Source organism: Phlebotomus argentipes, unplaced genomic scaffold, assembly GCF_947086385.1.
Source record: "Phlebotomus argentipes unplaced genomic scaffold, Phlebotomus argentipes genome assembly contig_5, whole genome shotgun sequence".
NCBI classification, from domain to species: Eukaryota; Metazoa; Arthropoda; class Insecta; order Diptera; family Psychodidae; genus Phlebotomus; species Phlebotomus argentipes.
In genome coordinates, this window is record NW_026776165.1 from 8,102,360 (window position 1) to 8,122,570 (window position 20,211).

A 20,211-nucleotide genomic window follows, 5' to 3' on the forward strand; every position below is an offset into this window, starting at 1 on the left:
GACAAAACTTTTCGATTTAGCGTTCAATGGGGGAAAGGAACTTCAATCCGCCCTTTGACCCTTTTTTCCCACCGCGTCCCAAGAGAAATCCTTTCTCCTCTCATTGAAAGTTGTACAGGAAATCGATATGGGAGGCGAAATAGGAAAAGTTCTATAGAGTTTAGCTGTGGGTGGGATTTTTCCAGCCACCTCGCACTATAGAAGCGCAACTTCCTTCGAAAGATTTACATTTTGATTAAATATAACGCCATGTCGTGGAAGCGCGCGCGATGAAAAGCAATGAAAAGTGCCGCTGCTGGAGAAGCATCATTCTAATTAGATTTACAATTGTCTGTGGAGGGAGGAAAAAGGGGTGAAATACCGATTGTAAGATGGGTATTGGAGTGTTTATTCTTGAGAAGTAGGTGCATTTGGTGGAATTGTATCTCATATAATTAAGTTAATATCAATTCTTCTGTAGGATTTCTTTACCCTTTTCTCCACTCGGCACAAATCCAATAAATTCTCACAGCACCGCTCGACGGCCATTCTTCCCAATTCCACCTGAGTATTAATTCAATTAAATTGCAACAAATACACGAGACTCTTTGCTCATTCTCTATTCACCTGCTATTTCTTACACACCCGTTCGCACACTCATTTCTTCGCCCTCTTCTTGCACTAAAAATTCCACCATTAATGTTTCAAGCTTGCTTTCATGTAGAGAGAGAAAGACTGGCAGAATTGGAGGGAATTCTTGTGTGGGTCGTTGTCATGATTTTTTGCCACATATGAGTGTTGGTGTGTCTTTCAGGGGCCCTTTTTCTTCTGTGCGGGCTCTTTTGCAAAACACAGTCTCTGAATTGGTTGTGTTGAATTGTGTAATAAAAAAAACAACACTCACACACATTTGGAGATTGAGGAACAATTTATATATTATTCATTTCCACATTTCAGCCATGCGTGAAGTTCCCACGTCTAATTTAATGCATTAGGTTGGTGGAAAAATTACCACAATGGGAGAGAGAAGAGGTGAAGTATCGTCTGGGAGCCCTCGCAGCGGAAAAAATTCCCCGAGACAATTGGTACAAGCGAAGACGGAAGAGGCAAAACGATGATCTCGTGGCAACGGGCAAAGTCTCTCGGGAACCACCTGTTCCAATGCTGTGCTATTGACACTCCAAGTGCCGCGAAAAATCAATTCCCTCACTCATTTTCTCCTCCACTCTTTCCAATCACTTTAAAGTGCAATAACGCCACGAAAATGCATTGACAGTGAGGGGCATAAGTTTGAAGCAATCCGTAAATTGTGTCACATAAAAATTCAACATGCAAGTCTTCGAGGAACTCGCGCAGAGTGGCTTCGAGGCTCAATGGTCTATACTTCGTGCATTTTTAATGCTCAGCACTCTCTAGACTCACATACTTGCTGCTATGTCGGGATTTTTATGGAACAGACGAAACTTCCAATAAAGGATAACTCTTGGCATTAAAATTGAATGATAAGAGCACAAGGGGTTCAGTTCTCCAGATGGGATCAGGAAATTAGCATAAATATTTCGAAAGGATCGACATTAATGGAAGGTGTACATCAATGTCAGTCAAAGTTCTAGGATTTCTCTAATGCCACGATGCTCTAGATAGACAAGAATATAGTTTCCTGTGTGACTTATTTGTCTGTGATTTAGAAGAAATTGCTGAGCTGATTCATATTTTATTTAACACCAAACGACAGCACACAGTGCACTTTTCTTTTGGCCAAAGACACTTTTCAATATAAACTAATTTACAAATTAAAACGTCTTGTACGTCTTCTTACTCTATAATAGCGCTGTGACGGTAGATTTCAATGATCCTATTTTTCACAGACTCTATCACACTAACAAAAGTGACTTTGCACAAATTTACGACATGAAATTGGTATAAGTTTGAGACTTCCATGCTAAAACTGATGAAGTTACTGCATGTATAAGAAAATCTTTTCTATCCGAGCATGGTTTCAGAGCTCAAGATAAGACGTTACAACTCAGCATGACAATTAGCCACTTATGGATGTAAGTTGGCTGGAACAATTCAAATTATTAATACTTTGTATCACTTTTTACTCTGAAGACACCATAAACCAAGCTGAGAGCAAGTAAGTTGCGCTTTAATCTGAAGAAAAAGGTAAGGATTATTCATGACGAATAACTTTCCTTCTTTTTGACATCGTGTTTCTCAAATTGTGCATCACTTATGTGGCCAACGCTCTCCCTTTATAAATTCTCTTTCAAATTAATATGTTCTCCCACGGTGTCGCCCTGCCAAAAGCCAAATCTACACACATAAACATATGTACGTACATTTCTCTTCTTTGTCAACAAGCCACTGAATTGAATAATCAAATCCATGAAGAAGATTGCTGTGCAGGTGACAAACACGAAGGAGAAGCTTGATGATTATCTTGTCCCACTTCACATGATTCTGTTCATCTCAATTATTGAGCAATCTTCTCGCTACAAAAACGCATCAGTTTCCCCTCAAATGGTCTCTCTATGTCACTAGCAATTAGTGACCTTTTTGAGGTCACTGCAGAGAGTGAGAAAATCGATGTATTTTCTGCAATTCCTCCACGCTTTTTGTCGCACGTGCTTTTTTCCTGCAACACTAATTGAATCAAGTTGTTAGAGTTGTAGTTTTGTTGTCACAGTGCTTGTAGCGTCAATTAATAACAGCACGACACAGTGCTGAAAGGAAATTAAATTTCGCGCTTTTCCTCAGCATCTTCCAGTTATTTACACTTGACGCTTTTTTACCGCTCACCCTTGGATAGTTTTAATGGTGACATCGCGCAGAGAGCTTCTCTTTAGCTGCCACACTCTTGATTATTTTCACTAACAGCTTCTGCTAATCTGGGCGAAAAGTTGTCTCAGTGAAACTGACACAGGATTTCGCCGCAGAATCCCAGCAGCGAGAAGTGTTGACTGCCTATCAGGAAGCAGGAAAAGCGCGTCTTTTGGTGGAGAATCTCGTCGGTTCATGCAATCAAGGCAAATTGTTGTAAATACACATCAGAGCAGAAAGTTGAGCCACGCAACTTTGGTACCAATTATAATATTGAAGAGTAAAATTTCTCATTAAACTTGCCTGATACGAAATGCATTGAATTTCCATATTATCTGGAAAGCTCTCAGTCTTTCTCTCTCTCTCTCTCTCTCTCTCTCTGATGTAATATTTATCTTTGAGCATAGGCGAGGACACACGATGGCAAATTAATCTCACACATACACAGAGCGAAAAGGATGTGAGAAAAGTTCGTCTGATTCCCCCTTTTGAATAGCAAATCAGTTGGTAAAAGAGTGTTTGGCGTGAGTATGTATGTAAACACGGATACAGTGAAATAATTAGCATACATTATTGCTCGAGAATTTATTATCACGCTCTATAGATCCGCCCGAAAGCTCTTGAGATTTTCACCCATCAAATGATGTTTTCACAGGGGTGGGTGGAAAACTTTTACAGGCACTCAGAGTTTCTGGTGTAGTTTGACAAGTAAGCAAGCGAAGAGAGAAAACCCAGAGTAGATAAAGCGAAAATGGATAAAGCGCGAAGAGAGATTTAGCATTGGAATAATTCAGTGGCGGATGTGGCGTTGTCTGATAAGTTCAATGATGAGCTTTTTCGCCTCTGCAGGAAATGACATTTAAGCTTTCACTATGTTTGACTTTGCCAGAGACTCATCTTCGTACTGGGAACTTTTCAATATTTCAGCGAGACTTCCTCGGTTATGTTTATGGATGGGATTATCCGCCATGGAAATCACCCATTATTCGCAATTTTCAATATTCTGCAAATTTCACTGTGAAAATTCTCCAACAGATTTTCCGCATGCAATTTTCCATCTCATTTAATCAAATGGATTTGCGATGCTGCGGCTTAATGTCCTGAGGAGTGATTGGAAAGTTATCTTGTGTATATGAGAAAAAGAAAACTCGATTTCTTAGTAGATAATTCAAATAAGGACTTTATAGTCATTGGATTATGTTATTTATATTCAGCAGAGCAGGGGAAAAATATTGTTCCGAATAATCAATTTTCAGCAAGGAAATGCCATGCAAATTACTTGGATCCAAACTTTCATGGGTGTGAACTTCTGGGTGGTCAATGCAGTGTTGTCGGAAGTGTGGTGAATTATTCAGTAATTTATGGTGTTTTCGTGAAAATCATATTATCTCTCTGCCACACGTGAAGCGCCCACCATTGGCGTGACTTGCCCGAAAAATTGCCCAAGAGGCGCCCCACAATTTCATAATTATACGTGGGGTTGGCAAATTGTGACCATATGGAAGGCCAGGGTGGACTAAATAGCCGCTCGTGTGGTTCAATATCTGCGCATTATTTCCATATTATTGCATCCGCACATTCACCACATGAGGAAGAAGATAGAAATTCCCGTCAAATGGCTTTTCTCTTTGAGATATTACCACCGATAAATTCACCCACAAGTTGGACAAAGAACCACCAACTCTGGCCTGAGCTTATTTTCCATTTGAGAGCTTAAGAGAGCATTTTCTATACTTCAATTGACTTTTCTGAGAGGCTTAACGTCAAAACGCATTACCTTTTATAGGAAATCTTCAGTACAACTCTGGAAAATTCCCAACATCAATTGCTGGAAAGGATTTCAGAGCATCTCAAGCGAGGATTGTGAAGTATAGTTGAGTAAAATATGATCAGGGAGAACTTCAATAGTTCTCAGGAAAGGAGTAGATAACAAACTGCACAGTTATAATGAGTTTGTTCATTATTTTCAAGCATCTTAACTTCACCATTCATTCTAGACTGTGAGATTAAAATACTTCACAGAATTAAATAAAGGTGAATGTAAACGATATTTCAGTCAAAACTATCTCAACTATTTCTTCACGAGCCTCGCCCAAATATGATTTTCCAAATTTTCCCATCTTTCCTTTGTGCCTCAAATGGGAATTGCAAATATAGAGGCACCCTTGGGCGATAAATTTAGATGGTGTCATAAGGAAGGCGGCTAAATAGAAACATTTTCTCGAATTAACCATTAAATATTGTCTGACTATATTTTGGGTTAGAGAGACATCATCTCGTCGTCCCTCAATTCTCCCCCGGGACATTCTGTTGCCGAGGAAGAGTGGAAATAGTGGTGCACAAGAGCATACTTTTCAATGGGAGGGAGGAAAATTGAGGTGTATTGTGACAGAGTATCTTGTCCTGAGAGCACGGCGACAGAGCAGGGGGAATATCATCCCATTTGAAACACTCGAAGAAAAGAGACTCTCTCATAAGAATTGAGCGGAAGTGAACGAAACGGTTCGCTGAAAATCCCAACCAACATTTCTCATTCTCAGTGGCTCTTCAAACTCATTGTTCGCGCCACATTGTTGTGTATGCAGAGACACGACCTTCTTCCTCTTAACCCGAAAAAAAGAGGAGGCTAGAATATAGAGTTTCACCGGAAAGTTCCGCCTTCGAGAATCAGAAAAGTTACTGGCTTCTGGCTCATAGAGTGAAAGAGGGTCAAAGGAAATAGCATCGCCATCTCGATTCCACATTCTTCCACATGAGGGTGGGTAAAAGTTTCTCAACACTGAGGTCACCACCTCTCGCCGTGTCACTTTATTTATAGCTTGGCAAACTTGTGGAATTTTTATTCGATGTGATTAAATCTGTTGCGAGTGATTTTTCCACGATGACCGGAACGAACATATCTTGCATTTCGAGGCTTCTTCCCACGATTCTCCACGACTTGCACATATATGAATATTTTACTATGGCTTGGATAACTTCTTGGCACGACTCTTTCATGTCTCCGTGAGACTAGAACTCGAAAACCCTCCCGAGTGTAACCACTGACCGTAAATTGCGCGCCTGGACAAAAATATTCCTATGTAACATCATCCAAAGGCCCAATTAGATAGCATTAGCAAGTCGTTTGTTTCGTCTATTTTCCCTTTCTTCGAAAAAATTCCAACCATACAAAAATCCAGTGAGGGAATGTTGCCAAGATATCTCATCAGTGACATATTCTTTGTCGTATCTTCACATATATCTTGGGTTGGCGTGAAAAAATATTAATATCTTGATTAATATAGATCAGAATACTGTCATTTATATGACTTCTTCATTTCAAAACATCGCCTTGAAGATTGTAAATTTCTAATTGGAATCCACCCAAAACATATCTGTGAAAGGGACAAAAAAGATCGTCAAAGAGCTGAAAAGATGTGAGATATTGCGAAGAATTTTGGGAATGGATAATGTCTCAACGGATGAACGGCAAGAAGAGCACTCAAGAGGGTCATTAGTATTGTCAATGTGACACTGGGAGATGGGGTTAAATTACATCCCGTCGAGGTTGTAAGTGTGTGTGTTGGAGATTCTTGAGCAATAAAATGATCAAATTACGAGCACAGCTATTTGAGTACATAAAAGCCATTCATGGCGAATTATGATGAAACGGGAGACTCTCGGCTGAGAAAAAAAATCCCAGGAAGATGGTCTCTAGTTACCTGAAGACAGGTAGGACAGCACTTTCTTGTGCCTCCTTCCGCTTCATGCCCTAATGAGAATTCCACAATTTCTTTTTAATGACTTTCAATGTCCCGAAACATGGCTCTCGCGCTCCGCATTTTCATGGTGAGTGAAAGAAATTCACCCGTGAAGATGGCAATGAAGAAGGTGGAAAAAGGATTAAGTTAATTTTATGGCATTCTCTCCTTCTCCATCTTCAAACGAGGGAACGATAATCTCAAAAATATCTCCCAAGAGAACGTCAGATGCAAATCACTCTTGTAAATTGTTGACTTAATTTCTTGACGGGGCATGGGGAGGGAAAAAAGCAAAAGAGGAGCTCTAATTTAATTCATTTGAGAAATTTTCCAGTAGAAATCACCTCAGTGGAGCTTTGGGGAGGACTTTTTTGCCCAATTTTCCACATGATTTAACGCGGAAATGGACGGTTGAAAGGGGTTCTGGACATTTTCACTGGGAACGTCCTGCTGGCGCAATTTACGCCGCTGCAGTACAGAAGGGCGTACAATTCGTGAAATATATGCAAAGCCATTGTAAAGAGCAGTTAATTGAGAAGCATGCATTTTGTTCATTTCTCAAAATGCATCCAGAACAGTTCATAGTGGAGAAATAATTAAAACAATGGGATTGTTTAGAAAATTCCCAACTGCTTTCATTTTACGGATCGCCAGTAGAAAAGTTCTATGAAATATTCATCTTTTTCTGTTGTCACATCAAAAATAACTCACAAACTACAATGTACATTTACTGAGTATAAATATTTCAGAATTCCTTATGATATACAATGCAAATTGCTAAGAGTATGAATATAACTGTGGACGGAAGAGTCCTTAATCGCATGCATTGCATACGTTTCTATATGTACACTCCTATCCGCATGTATGTATCCTCAATCATTTATTTATTTATATATTTAGTATTTTTCACTGAATATATACATATTTGTATATTTTGCCAGGTGCTATTTATGTATCTATTTTCATGACTTTCCCTTTAATCTGTATATAAATTGCCGTATGATGTGAAGGAGGGCAAAAATTGACGATTATCTATTCAAAGGGGAGTCAAGAACCCTATTTTGTTATTATTATTCTATCAATGACAAAATTTAGACAATTAGTATAGAGAAATAATGTGGGAAAATTTCCATGTGGTGCAATAATGGCAATAATATATATTATTTATCCAAGTAACTTGAAAAGTTTTCGCTGGTTGCGTCATGCTTTCAATTCTTGTTTACTTGGAGTAATGTTTTTCCGCAACAGTGTAATTTTGAAATAAAAATAAAAGCAACACAGAGAAATGTCAAAAGACTAAACATTAAATTAATTTTCAATCTCTATCTTACTTGTCATAATTTTTTCCGATGTCAAATTAATTTCTAGTACAGATAAATTTTATAGTGTGCTAGCGATGGTAGAACAAACTTTTTCTTTGCTGTTTCGAACTGAAGAGACTTTCTAACTCGTCTCTGCTCAATTGCAAACCCCTTCACTCTGAGATCATCGATTGGCCTAATGAGAGCTTGTGCAGTGATGAAAAAAGTGTCACATACCTTCACATTTAGTTCCACACCAGAAGTTGATGATGGCGAATGTGAAGAGAATCCATCTCCAGCTGTTTTCACTCCAATTAGCACGTCTTGTATGCATTTTTCAAGTACAATTATCTCCACGTTCACAGAAGAGGGAGGAAAAACGAGGAAATGCTCTGTGGATGATTCAATTGACTGGCCAATTAAGTGATTAGCACACCACTGAATGAACCATCATGGAGGATATTAGCACAATTTTTCAGGATATTCCTACACTTCACAGCAATTACTTTGGTAAGTTTCTTTTCTTTATGCATTCATTGGAAGATTGGCAGATTAATTGCTTTCTGCCTATGTATGTTTTTGACTAAAATGCAATTTTCATTGAATTATTAATTTAAAACGTGTCTCTTCAATTCACATTTCATTTATAAACTCGTCTGAAATCGATAAAAGTCCCACGAAAGTGCCTGAAACCACTCTTGACGCTCTATAATTGGTGCTTTTCCTCAAAGAAATTGTATACCAATTATGCTGCCATTGCTCAAGCTAAACACTTTTCTTTCATTCACCGCACATTCAATGCCCCTTTGACAACGTCGGTGGACTTCACGTCTGTTGAAATGCCATAAGGATATCTGAAAAGATGGTGAAGAAGAGAGAAAAGAAGGTCTTTAACAAGAAAAAGTACTATAATACAATTTGTCGAGCAAACCGACTTAAAATCTAAATTTTTCTGAAATTTAATAAGCCTTAGGAACTTATTCAATTTCAGACCGTTTTTTTCCTGCCGCCGAGCGGAAGCCACACGAGTGGGTTTGTGACGGAAAGAGCAACAAGATGTATTTGGGTAATTTTATCTACTGTTCTGCACCCCTTCACCCGTAAAGCCTTCCAGTCGGGAAATGAAGTGACATGCGGAGCTTTTTTCTCACTGTGCGCGAGGGAGAGCTTTTCCAGTCAAACCCCAAAAAAAGGGGTGAATATCATGTAAAATGGATCATTAAACTTTTACTGCATTTCCACCCCTTCTTTGTTACACTTTTCCTTCTCTTGCTCCCTCTCTCTCTCTCTCTCTCTCTCTGGCCTACAAAATGTTGGACCGTCGTTCGTGGGTGGGAAAAATATGAAAATTGGAACCATTCCTCTCTCTCTCTCCCTTTTTTCTCGGCCACGGAAATGTGTTTGAGGGAAATTTTGGGATTATCGCACAGACTCGCCTCTTTTTCCCGCTCTCTTTTTCAGCTGAGCTGAGGGACGTTTCGACAATGATGGTTGGCCGGGAAAGCATGATGTGGTCACAGATATTGGAAGTGGAGTATGCAAAGTGTCTCAAGAGCTCTCAAAATATACCACAAAGGATGCCCTCGTAAGAGCATTCCTCGTTGGAAGGCACAGAAATCACACCTCACCATGACATGCTGTGGGACTAACTTGAGCACAACATTTTTTCGGGGGTGGTTATAGTACAAGAAAACACAGCAGGGAGCAAATAAACAGGACACCGACGTGATACGAGAGCCGGAAAAATAATTCTATATCCCATCCTCTTGGATTTTCCGCCACAGTGAAAATGGGGGCGGTTGGGTGGACGGAAGAGCTCCGGGAAAATGTGAAAATGGAGAGTGGCTTTATAACGGGAAATCACGACAGATCGTAAATTTGTTGGTGGGCTAAATTACCCAAGAAAAACCACACTTTTCAATATTCTTCCGTCCGCACTCAATGTAAATGAAGGCAACTCCAGAAAATGCCCCAAATTTTCGCACCCACACACATACACAACACAGCAGAAAAGCCTCCCCCTTTGGCTTGCAAGTAAGACGTCGGTGTGGAAAAAGTCGCCACACGACAAGGAGGCAGGAAAAGGGGGAGAAAAGTGTATGTTTTCTATAAGCTTATGGTTTTACTCTTTTTGTCAACGGGGAATTTTCACATGAAACATTCCTATCCATTTGCAATTGCTGAAAGCCATGGCGAAGAAGGAAAAGTGGAGGGAGGAAGAAAAGCAGTGGGTGGCGTGGAATGGCCGGAAAAGAGCTCTTCCTCTTTAATTATCAAACAATTAACATTCAGTTGATTGGAATACTTTTTCTCTCCCTCGGAATTTCTACTGCTTTTCCAACCCTCCTTTTAGCTTTTTATTTCTCCTCCACTCGAGATAATATTCCATCAAAAGGTCTCTTTCTCTCTCTCTTTTTTCATTCACGATATCAAATTGTTGCCTTTGCCTTTGTTGTTTCTTCAAGAGATGCTCAAGAATGGCACAAAAAAACCCACCCTCGAAATTTCATCCTCAAAGGCACTTTCCACGCACGACTTATTTGCATATTCTCGGGAAAAGTTCTCATGGCGGAGCGCTTTCTAATTGGTCACAAGGCATTATGGGTGAGAATTTTTATGGACTCTCATCATGCGAGAGGGCATTGATGTTTGTAGCGAATTTTCCTTGGTTGGGCACTGGGTGAATTTCACTGAAATGCAGTAGCTGGAAAATTAGCGAAAAGGCACTTGTCCACGTGGAGTTTAATGAGGATCAGAATATAGGTGCAAAATAATTACTCTGTTTAAATAAGACTCACACTTAGAAATCAACATGTGAAGTACAGATTTAATGTATGGAAGAGGAGAATTTGATTTCTCCTTTTCTGTATGGTTTTTCTTTCACCCGCGATATGTGAAATTTTTCACATGAAGAAACTGTGATGGGGAAGAGAGTTTAAGAATGAATTATTCAAATTTGATTCATACTAACTTTCTGCACCGTTGCCCAGTGTTTTCCTTTCTATGAAGACAAGTAGCGACGCAAAAAAGGGAAAGAACCTGGAGAGGAACATGCCGAAATTCCACCCTTGTTGCCTTGACTTCAGCATCCCTTCTTTTTATTTAAATCACCACATCCCTCATACATTATTATTGTGTTAATAATAATTTTCTTCTCTTTTTTCCTACTTCTCTTCTCGCCACATTCTGTTTTCAGTTGGGGGTTGTGCTGTTTGCTTGTGTGGCAGAAGATGAGAAAGAGAGCAAGAGTGAGTGAAAAAGTGATTTTCTTCTGTGGTGAACTCTCCAACGCCAAGACACCCAATTTGTTTGTGGATTTTCTCTCCATCCCAAGACAGTCTTCCTCCATCATCACAGTATTTATGCGATGGCCCCAACACCACGAGGGATTAAGTGAAAATTCATTTTATAGCGAACATCCTCGCAAAATCTATTTATAGAACGTGAAGTGCAGCGGAGGCGCCTGGTGCTTCGCACACCACTTGGCGCCTCCACTGGTGAACTCCTTTTCGCGACTCTGCGACAGCACAAAGACAGAGTGTCGTGAAAAATATATAATTTAATTTCAAGTCAATTCACTGTAAATTATTGGCACGACTTTTTTTCCTTTGCATGGAGAAACACATTTCACCAAAGCCAAAATATTGGGGCTAATTTATGTGCCAAAGTGGCCTATAAAAGCACGAATGGACTTCATTTCCATAGAGAAATGGATGTAAAAAAGAAGACGCTCCATGAAACAAATCAATAATGCTGGAGAATGACGTATAGTATGAAATGAAGAGGGTTTTTTTTTGGTTGGGTACAAAAATTTTAAAGATGATCACTGCAACGTGACGGGAATTTATTGGACTCAAGGAGAGTTTTACAGCACGAAGAATAAAATATATATCCAAAAGGAGAGGAAAATGTATTTATTGTGATTTGTGGTGTTTCACATATGAAATTCTGGTGTGTTATGCAAATATTTTTCCCTCCTCAACATGGAGAATGTCATAAAAATACTGGCAAATTGTCCAATTTCATATGGCGATCTGATAGATCTCTTCCGCTATAATGGACTGAAGATCCATAGAAAATGAAACCTCATAAAAATTCATACTTTGGAAGAGACGAAATTACACATGAGAGTGTCTAGCTCTAGGCTAGAGTGAATAGTCACACGAAATTCGGTCTCTCTCTCGTATTTGATCTAATTTTAGTGCGAATTTCAATGCACTGTGTGTGATTCATTCAAATGCTCGACTTTAATATGAGTCAGACAGGAAAATTGTGGCACTAAAAGAGCAACTCACGTGAAATATAAGGGTTCCCGGTGCATCATTGTCATTGAGAGAATTAGTGAAGACAGCTGAGAGTATTTAACATAGTGGGTAAATGGAATATTCACACTATATTCTGCTTCAAGAATTTTTCATGGCCAATAAAAGAATGCATAGTTATTCGGTAAAAAATTCATACAACAAATTCTATTAAGGCAAAACACATGTAAGTGACATGTGTCATTGCACTTTCATTAGCTAATATTCCCAAAATTTTCAATTAAACCGCGCTGCTCTTTGTATGAGAATATTATTTCACATGTAATGCGTGTATATGATTTGTACATTTATGGTATTTCAATAGGGTTAAGTGGAGGTAACTAATCACCATTAAATTCAATACCCATGATATCGTGTCAACCAGCCGCGAATTTCGAATATAAATTCAACAGCGTTTTGATGGACCTGAAAAAGACCGCTCATGTTTGGGTTAAATATTTTAATGAAGGAATCTCTGGGCAGAATTTCATCCTCATTTTCAGGACAGAGAACACATTATTCAATTTAATATGTGAGGGTTCATCAGCAGGAACCCCGAACATTTTGCCTCAATTAATTATTCATCAAAGTGCCGATAATCACCATTAATATGACATTTAAAATTTAAATTGAATGCCATTACTCTAACGCACAACACATTATATATGTATAAATATGAGAGCTTTCGGGCAGAGTATCAAAATGCCACTGCATGAAATAAGAAAGATGTGCCAATTTGTGGCTTTAGCTGCCAAATTTGAGTGTGGAAAAGTCCAGTCTTTGTTGTCAAAACACTGCTTTGAATAATTCATCACATCGTCTAAGCGTGCTACAAAGCGTCTTCTTAGAAGAAAAGCCTCCTCAAATTATTTATTTCAACAAAAAACAGACTGAAACATCATTTCTATGTTTAGATGCGATGTGATTTGAATCACAACAGAAATTTGCTCACTTTTCCAAGCGTCACAACGTCAATTTTCGCTATTTACACTCTTTGGCTCAATTTGTTGATTTTTCCTCTGATTGGATTGTTTCCCAATTTTCTTTTAGCCATTTTCCACAAGAGTTGTTGTAGAGTTTTCCCACTTATCGCATGAATTGATATTTGTTTAGAAATGTGTATCCACCAGTAAGTGTATTTCCTTAAAGTATGACTATTTTCCCTAATACAGAGCCTTGTGAGTTTTTCCACGAAGCAAGTAGAATTAAGAATGGAAATGAAAAAGTTGTTAATTGAGTCTCTAAAGTGGAATTCTTGTTGCAGGCAAGAAATGTTGTTTATTGTGAAAAATATGCGAAAGAATTTAATAACGGGGAAAGAAGATTAATTTATGATGCTTAAAAATTTATTCTGCTTGAAAAGCTTGTACAATGTGCTAAACATAGTCAAAGAAAATTATTTTCTACTTCATACTGGCAGATTTCGTCCAGGTGAAAATACATCATTCACATGTAAAAGTAATGAGAAAAGTTTACTGTCACGTCCGGTGGTTTTTTTTACTTCTTACCTCATGAATTCTCCGCCGGAAGCTTCTCGACTTCCCGAAAGACAACAAATAGAGTTTGTAATTAGATATAAGAAGGCGAATAGATGCAATGCTAAAAGCTCCGTGACTCAATCTTCGTGTCCGTTCACCGTCGCTGTGAACGTGAGAATTATGCAGATGAATTCATCACACGAAAGGGGTGGGTTTTTGTGCGGAATGGGGAGGAAAATGTCGCTTTTTGGAAGAAGATTGTGATGAAAATACTATGAAGTTTGGGTGCGAGGGAGATAGGAACAATTTACACGACAAAGTTAAATGCACTTTGGGGTGTCTTAATTGAAAATCCTTGATAAATTCGCAATGAAGAGATGTCTTCCCATTCACAAGACTTGTAAATCAATTTCAGTGCCACGAAGCATTAATGGTAAGCATGGCGAATGTCACGAGAATTTACATAAATTTGCACAGGAAGCGCGTCAGAGTGAAAAAGAGATGCCAAAATCGTTAAGAAGATTTTCTTGCAAATACAGAATCATATGGCAATTGTCTCTGGCTTCGAGGCGATATCATTTTACCCCATTGAAATAGAGTCTCTGGAAGATGTTGAGCGCTTTTCTCCTGAGAACTGTGTCTCACTTTTCTGTGTCTGTGGGTTAAATCTTCACATAGTACTATATACCTCAATGTTTGTCCGGTTGCCAAGAGTCAGATAAATTTACTTTATGGTTTATTGTAAAACAAGCAAGAGTTGCCGCATTTTCCTCTCCTCAGCAAGACTCATTGGGGAATGCGAAAAAGATCAACACAGAGACTTAACGAGGGGCGCACAATTGGAAATCTGCACAGCACTTTCACGCTGATCTTCACGGCTCAAATCAGCTGACAAAAGTCAAAATTGGCAGCCCTCGTGAGCAGTGATTTCCCACAAAATGCGAACACGAAGTGGAGACAGGAAAATTGTCAGTGTTGAGATATTTTTAGAGGATGAATTCAATGTAATACTGCCATCGTGATTTTCGTCATTTGGATAAGATTTCAATTTTCATTCCTCTCACTTTCAATTTTCATCACCCCAGAATGAGTGAGAAAGAGAGAAAGTGTGATGAAATCAATTTGAATTAACCCCACGCAATCTCTGGCATTTCAATCTCCATGGGAAGTGGCGGAAAAAGAGCTACAAAGCTCCCGTGAGAATGTCTTAGGACTCGTTCCATCACTTCCTCCAGGGCTTTCTTACACACCCACCAATTTCTTCAGCCCGGCGCCAATGAGAAAAAGCAGGAGCAAGAAGAGAATGTCAACACATGCGGGGCCTTTTTTCCCCATCAAAGAAATAAAAGCTTTTCACCATTTCTGCAGCTGTAATTTGATCAATTTCTCATCGAATTAATTTCCAAGTGAAAAGCCCCAGACAAAAGAAAGCTCTCACTCTGTGATGAGAGTGTAAATAAATTTCAAGAGAAATAAATAACACGTCCAATTTGGAAATATTTGATTGTGACGGAAAAAAAACCAAATTGTTCTTCAGAGAGGAAAAATGCTTTTCCCACACAACATTTTTTATAGATTCTCTTTCACGCGACAGAAAACTGTGTTGAAATGTTGAAGAAAGAAAATTGTATATCTGGAAATAAATTCTAACTGGAATGCTTTCATCAAAAGATAATGCAGATTGACTGTAATTTAATTTTGGTGTTGATAAAATGAAACTCCATTAACTAATATAACAAATTTAGTGATCATTAGAAGTCCAATTATCCAAAACTTTCAGACAAAAAGATGCATTTAAGCTCTATAAACTACCAAACAATCTCAATTTTCGCTCATAATTTTCACTTTTTATGCGATTATAAACTTTCAGCTGTTGTTGTTTCTTATTAGAATCATCCCCAAAGCTTTAATCTAATAGCAATAAATATATTTCTCGGCATTTGTTTGTCTTGCACCAAGTGAAAAAATCCTTTAAGTTCTCTTCAAAAGTTTTCGCCTTTTTAATTCTTCTATCGCATTATGCTGTGAAATTCCTCTCTGTATATCCGAAAAACCTCCCTGAGGGCGTTAGCGTGCGTTGAGGAATTGAATGCTAAATAAATCGAAGACTGTTGAAAGAAAAAGTGAGTGCTCGTGGGAAGCTCGTCACACGATGAGACACCATCAGAGGAGGGTTGAATTGTGCCAAGTCTTTCCTCTCAAGCACTCACACAACCCACTTTTTCTGCTTCACTTGGAGGATCGATTTGATAATTTTTGTTGATTCTTCCTCACGCCTATCGGCATTTTCCTCCGCCACCGGGCGCCTTTCGACAATAAAATAGAAATTTAAACATCCCCCAGCGAAAGTATTTCCTCAATGCGTCGCGAAGCGAATAAAATATCATCCCTCGCAATTTAGCAATTTCTCCGTAGGCGCATCAACAGTGTTTGAAAGAGTAAATAAATTCCTCTTTTTTCTCCCCTACCGCGTGTGGGTGAATAGACGAACGGATGGAGCTTGATGGAATGTAATAAATTGCGAAATGGTATGTTTTAATGACAAATTGCATTAATGGAGATATTTAAATTGTCATTCCACCCCAAATGTCACCCGTCACTTTGATTGCAGTGTGTAATCAAAAGCCTGTGCATTTTGTATGTATGCTTTGATGGGAAAGTACAGAATGAAGGTACTGTAATTATTGAGCATTGAGAGGTTTTTTTGCTGTGTGGAAATGGCTTTTTTTCAAATGTCAACTTCTGTCACTGCGCCGTGACTTTATTCTTTTTTTTCAGAATGTATTTACATTCGGAATAAATGTAGTTAAAATTCACAGAAATAAGCATTAAGCTTTGCTGTTTCACACCTTTGACAAATTCCATTCCACAATTATCATTCTGAGTGACTTTTGGTCCCAAAAAAAGTGCCTGCTTTTAGCGAAATACTATTGTTTCTGTTGAAAAAAAAAAAATAAACAGCACAAAAAGCTCTTTCGTGGACAAACTACATAATCTGGATTAGTTATTCAATTGATCTGGCTGACCTTTAATCAACTTTGGCCACCGTAAAGCATTAAGTGTTCTGGGGGGAAAAAAGTAAAGATTGGCTCTCGAACGTGCCTAAGCGGAAGGGTGGATGAGTAAATGAAGCGAGTGAGCCTCTGGCGACCCGGAGAGCTTTTTTCCCGTCGGGACGACTGAAGGTACGGCGAATTACGCCAAAAGTGTAACAATGTGCAAATGGGTGTTTCGTGGAAGAAAAATGAGACACGCACTGTGTGCGACGTGTTTGTTGTCCGGAAAAAAAAGACCTGAGCAAATTCAGCAGAGGGTGGAAAACATATGAACAAATTGTGTACAAAGCTCATCTGCCCGGGAAGAGCTTTGGGGGTGGCGCACATGATTTATGGGGTGTCTCTGTTGTCAAAAATATGTTGTCAATTTCAATGTTGTCTGCACTTTCTCACCCTCACGCGAGGAGCAGAAAAAAACTCCGCAGTGTCTTCTTTTGTGGCATGGAGCGCTTAGCTGTCATCTTCCCGTGTCACCACCATTTTTCCTGCCCCAGTCACACTCTTCTCCACCCAGAGAGATTTTTTGTCCTCTTTTGTTCATTGTGAAACACTTGCTGATGCGAGGGAAAGTGCGAGTTCAGCAGTGACAGGTGAATGGATTCTATTTAGAATTTTTCACTCAAGTGCAGTATTCAATTCCATACACTGCGCGCTTTTCCCCCCCAAAATGGAGCTTTTCATTTGGTCTTCACCACATTTTTTACGCGGATGCCTTCTCTACACACAGTTCGCACTAGCGTGTGTGTTGAAAAGAACGTCCATTTGTCTGTTGAAAGGGTTGGGGAAATAATTAAACTCCCACGAAATACGATCATGACCCCTTCTCACGTTCCTAACTTTGAATCGCGGAATATAATCGACTTTTTGCCACTGGCAGCTCATCAATACTTTTGTTGGTGGTTTTGTACAACTTCAGCGGAAGAGTTTAGATAAAATGCCGTGGGAAATGCTAGAGACATAGCTAACATATAAACATAGAAAGCTTGTATTTTCACAATAAGTCATCGTGTCATATATACAATGATACTGTCACAATTATTACTCTAATTGACAGCACCACAAATATCTTGATTTGAATTGCCCAGCAATTATCAGGACATTGAGTGGTTTTCATCTTCAATTTACCATAAACCAGTTGAGAAAATACCTTGAGACGTAATTTTCTACTATATACTTGTAGTACTTCCCCGAGTAATCACGTGCTGAATAACGAACACTTGAGCATCCTCTTGAGCACATTTGTAACTCACGAAACCGAAGAATAAACACAAATTCACCCTTCCCTCGTCATTCACAAATATTCGGATGGGAATTGCTTTGGGTGGTTGATTGTGGAAGTCACTTGCAGACTTGTGGGAACTCATGGGAGGAAGTGTGAAAAAATCAGACGAGAGAGAGAGAGATTTGGATGCGAGAAGCCCTCAACAACCATTGAGAGGATGTCCCACTGCGAGGATATCATGTATGTGGTCATCCGGATTGTGCACAGGAGAGTCAGAAGCACTCATTTGTAATCACATTAAGGTGCCTCCTCGATTCGCAAGTGGCATTTCAGAGACACACACACACACTAACCATGATGCTGGCCTAAGGGATTATTTCAGATTCATCATGCCCTCACCACCCAAAACCATCCTCAGCAGTTGGCCATGGTTGTCGTGCAGGAGGCGCAATAGTGTCTTCATTAATCCCAGCGTGTGTGTCCGCAGACTAAATTAAAATTCAACCTCCCGAGAGAGACATGGGTTTGGCCACTGGACAGGCAGAAAAAAACATAGAATTTGGGCTATAATAGAACAGGGGCTTCACTTTACCACATTCAATTTAAATCCGGCCGCATTACAAGCTCTTCGGGGATTGGATTTAATCCAGATACGAATGTTGCTCTCATAATCCCACGATCATGGGATATTCTTGCACCATTTCACTGCCTCGCGGTCTACATCTCTTCCTCGGTGTCTCACTCTCACCACCTGTCGTTTCCTGCCTTCGGTCAGAGTCCTCCAGCCACACCAGATACTCTCAGGCTCACTGAAACCCACCGTGCTCTGGCAAACTTGTGCCCGCTTCGATGGACGGTCGCGCGTGAACTGAACCACTATTCGTGTCTCCCTTCTTCAGCCACTGTCGCCGCTGCCTTCGCGCAGAGTCTGTGGGAACAGCATTCCCACCGCTTCACTCTCATGCTCCGCACTGCATGAGTCTATCGCTCGCCAGATGGTGGGTCTTTGGCGCGAACGACACGCACTGCTGACCCGCTGTTCCGCCTCGATGGGCTCCGCGGCCAGGAGACTGCTGAAAGTGGGTGATTCCCACACATTCTTCCCCCTTTCAGACCCTCGCGACACGCTCACTGAAGGTCGAGGATCTTCCGTGGCGACTCGAGAGGGGAGCAAGTGAGGTGACTTACCTCGCCAGTTAACTTTTAATTAATGACACCGTGAATATGTTTTTATTCTTGAAACTCGATTCTCTCGCTACTTGACTAGCAATGCAGATCTTAAAAAATGAATTACATCTAAACACAGCAAAATCTCAAGAGAGTGACTATATTATCTTCCCCTTAACAAGTCTATTTTAGATTCTGAATCGATGATTTTCTGAAATGATTAATAAAAAATTCATTTTTGCGTCTTTTCTTTCATTTGTGGATATTTTCGAGCAGATCTTGTGATTTTAGATTGGACAGACGATTTCTTTTAATCTTTACATTTGAACCAAGGATTGAACATTTTCAATTACTTATAGACAACTCCATTTTGCACTGAAAAAGGAATGATTTCACAGTGTAAAAGTATAGGAATCTTAGCAAAAGAACATTTTAAAAATGTTTTTGTTTTTTCTCATGGTACTTTTATTATTATCTATGAAATGTGTCGGATTATTATTACCAAGTTTGAATATGTAGAAAACTCATGCTTCATCGTTCCAAAGGAGTTATTTAAACTTTTGTTTCCTTATGAATGGGGAAAATTCTCGCCGAGGATAAAAGATGTTATGGTGAAAAGGTGTTCAAATTGCCGGAAAAAGCCTTTCCAATCGCACCCCTACACTTTAGCTATCGCTATCTCTTGTGAAAATCAGAAAATCCGGAAAAAGCACCCCTCATGAGCCGTTTCTTGAGCAACAAATTCAACACTCCATAAGCCCTGGCGATAGCATCGCTAACCTCTGGGAAAAGGCGGGTCAGTGAGATTAATGTGCATGCTGAAGAGCCCTCAATTTACCATGAAAGTATGTCCATGAAATGTTGGGAGGGAGAGAAAAAAAGCGAGTGAGCGCGAAAAGAGGCACTGCAATTGGATGATTTCTCAAAACTAAAGAGCTTTTCCATGTTGTGCTTAACGTCCAGTATGGAATATATTCAGAATATCGTTGATCTAATGAAACGATTGGCAAATCAGAGGAATTGCCTGTTTGGCAAGTCTCGCTTTGAGCCATCAAAATGCTATGATATCATCTTGTCTGTCTCAGAAATCCCTCCTCAAGTCCCAATCATTCCTCTGTTTATCTACGTCTGTAAATCAAGTGTT

The 20,211-nt window shown here is 39.5% G+C and overlaps 1 protein-coding gene across 6 annotated transcripts in view; it reads right to left on the minus strand.

The window, feature by feature from the left end:
• Window positions 1-18,764, minus strand: part of LOC132265810 (hemicentin-2-like) — a 42,275-nt gene extending 23,511 nt beyond the window's left edge. For all 6 annotated transcript variants that reach the window (XM_059766587.1, XM_059766588.1, XM_059766591.1 and 3 more), the window contains exons 1-2: window positions 18,493-18,764; window positions 8,081-8,697 (exon numbers count right to left, since the gene is read on the minus strand). In XM_059766587.1, coding sequence (XP_059622570.1) covers window positions 8,081-8,177 — 97 coding nt within the window. In that variant the 5' untranslated portion in view covers window positions 8,178-8,697; window positions 18,493-18,764. The remainder of the gene's footprint in view (window positions 1-8,080; window positions 8,698-18,492) is intronic.
• Window positions 18,765-20,211: the final 1,447 nt, after the last annotated feature.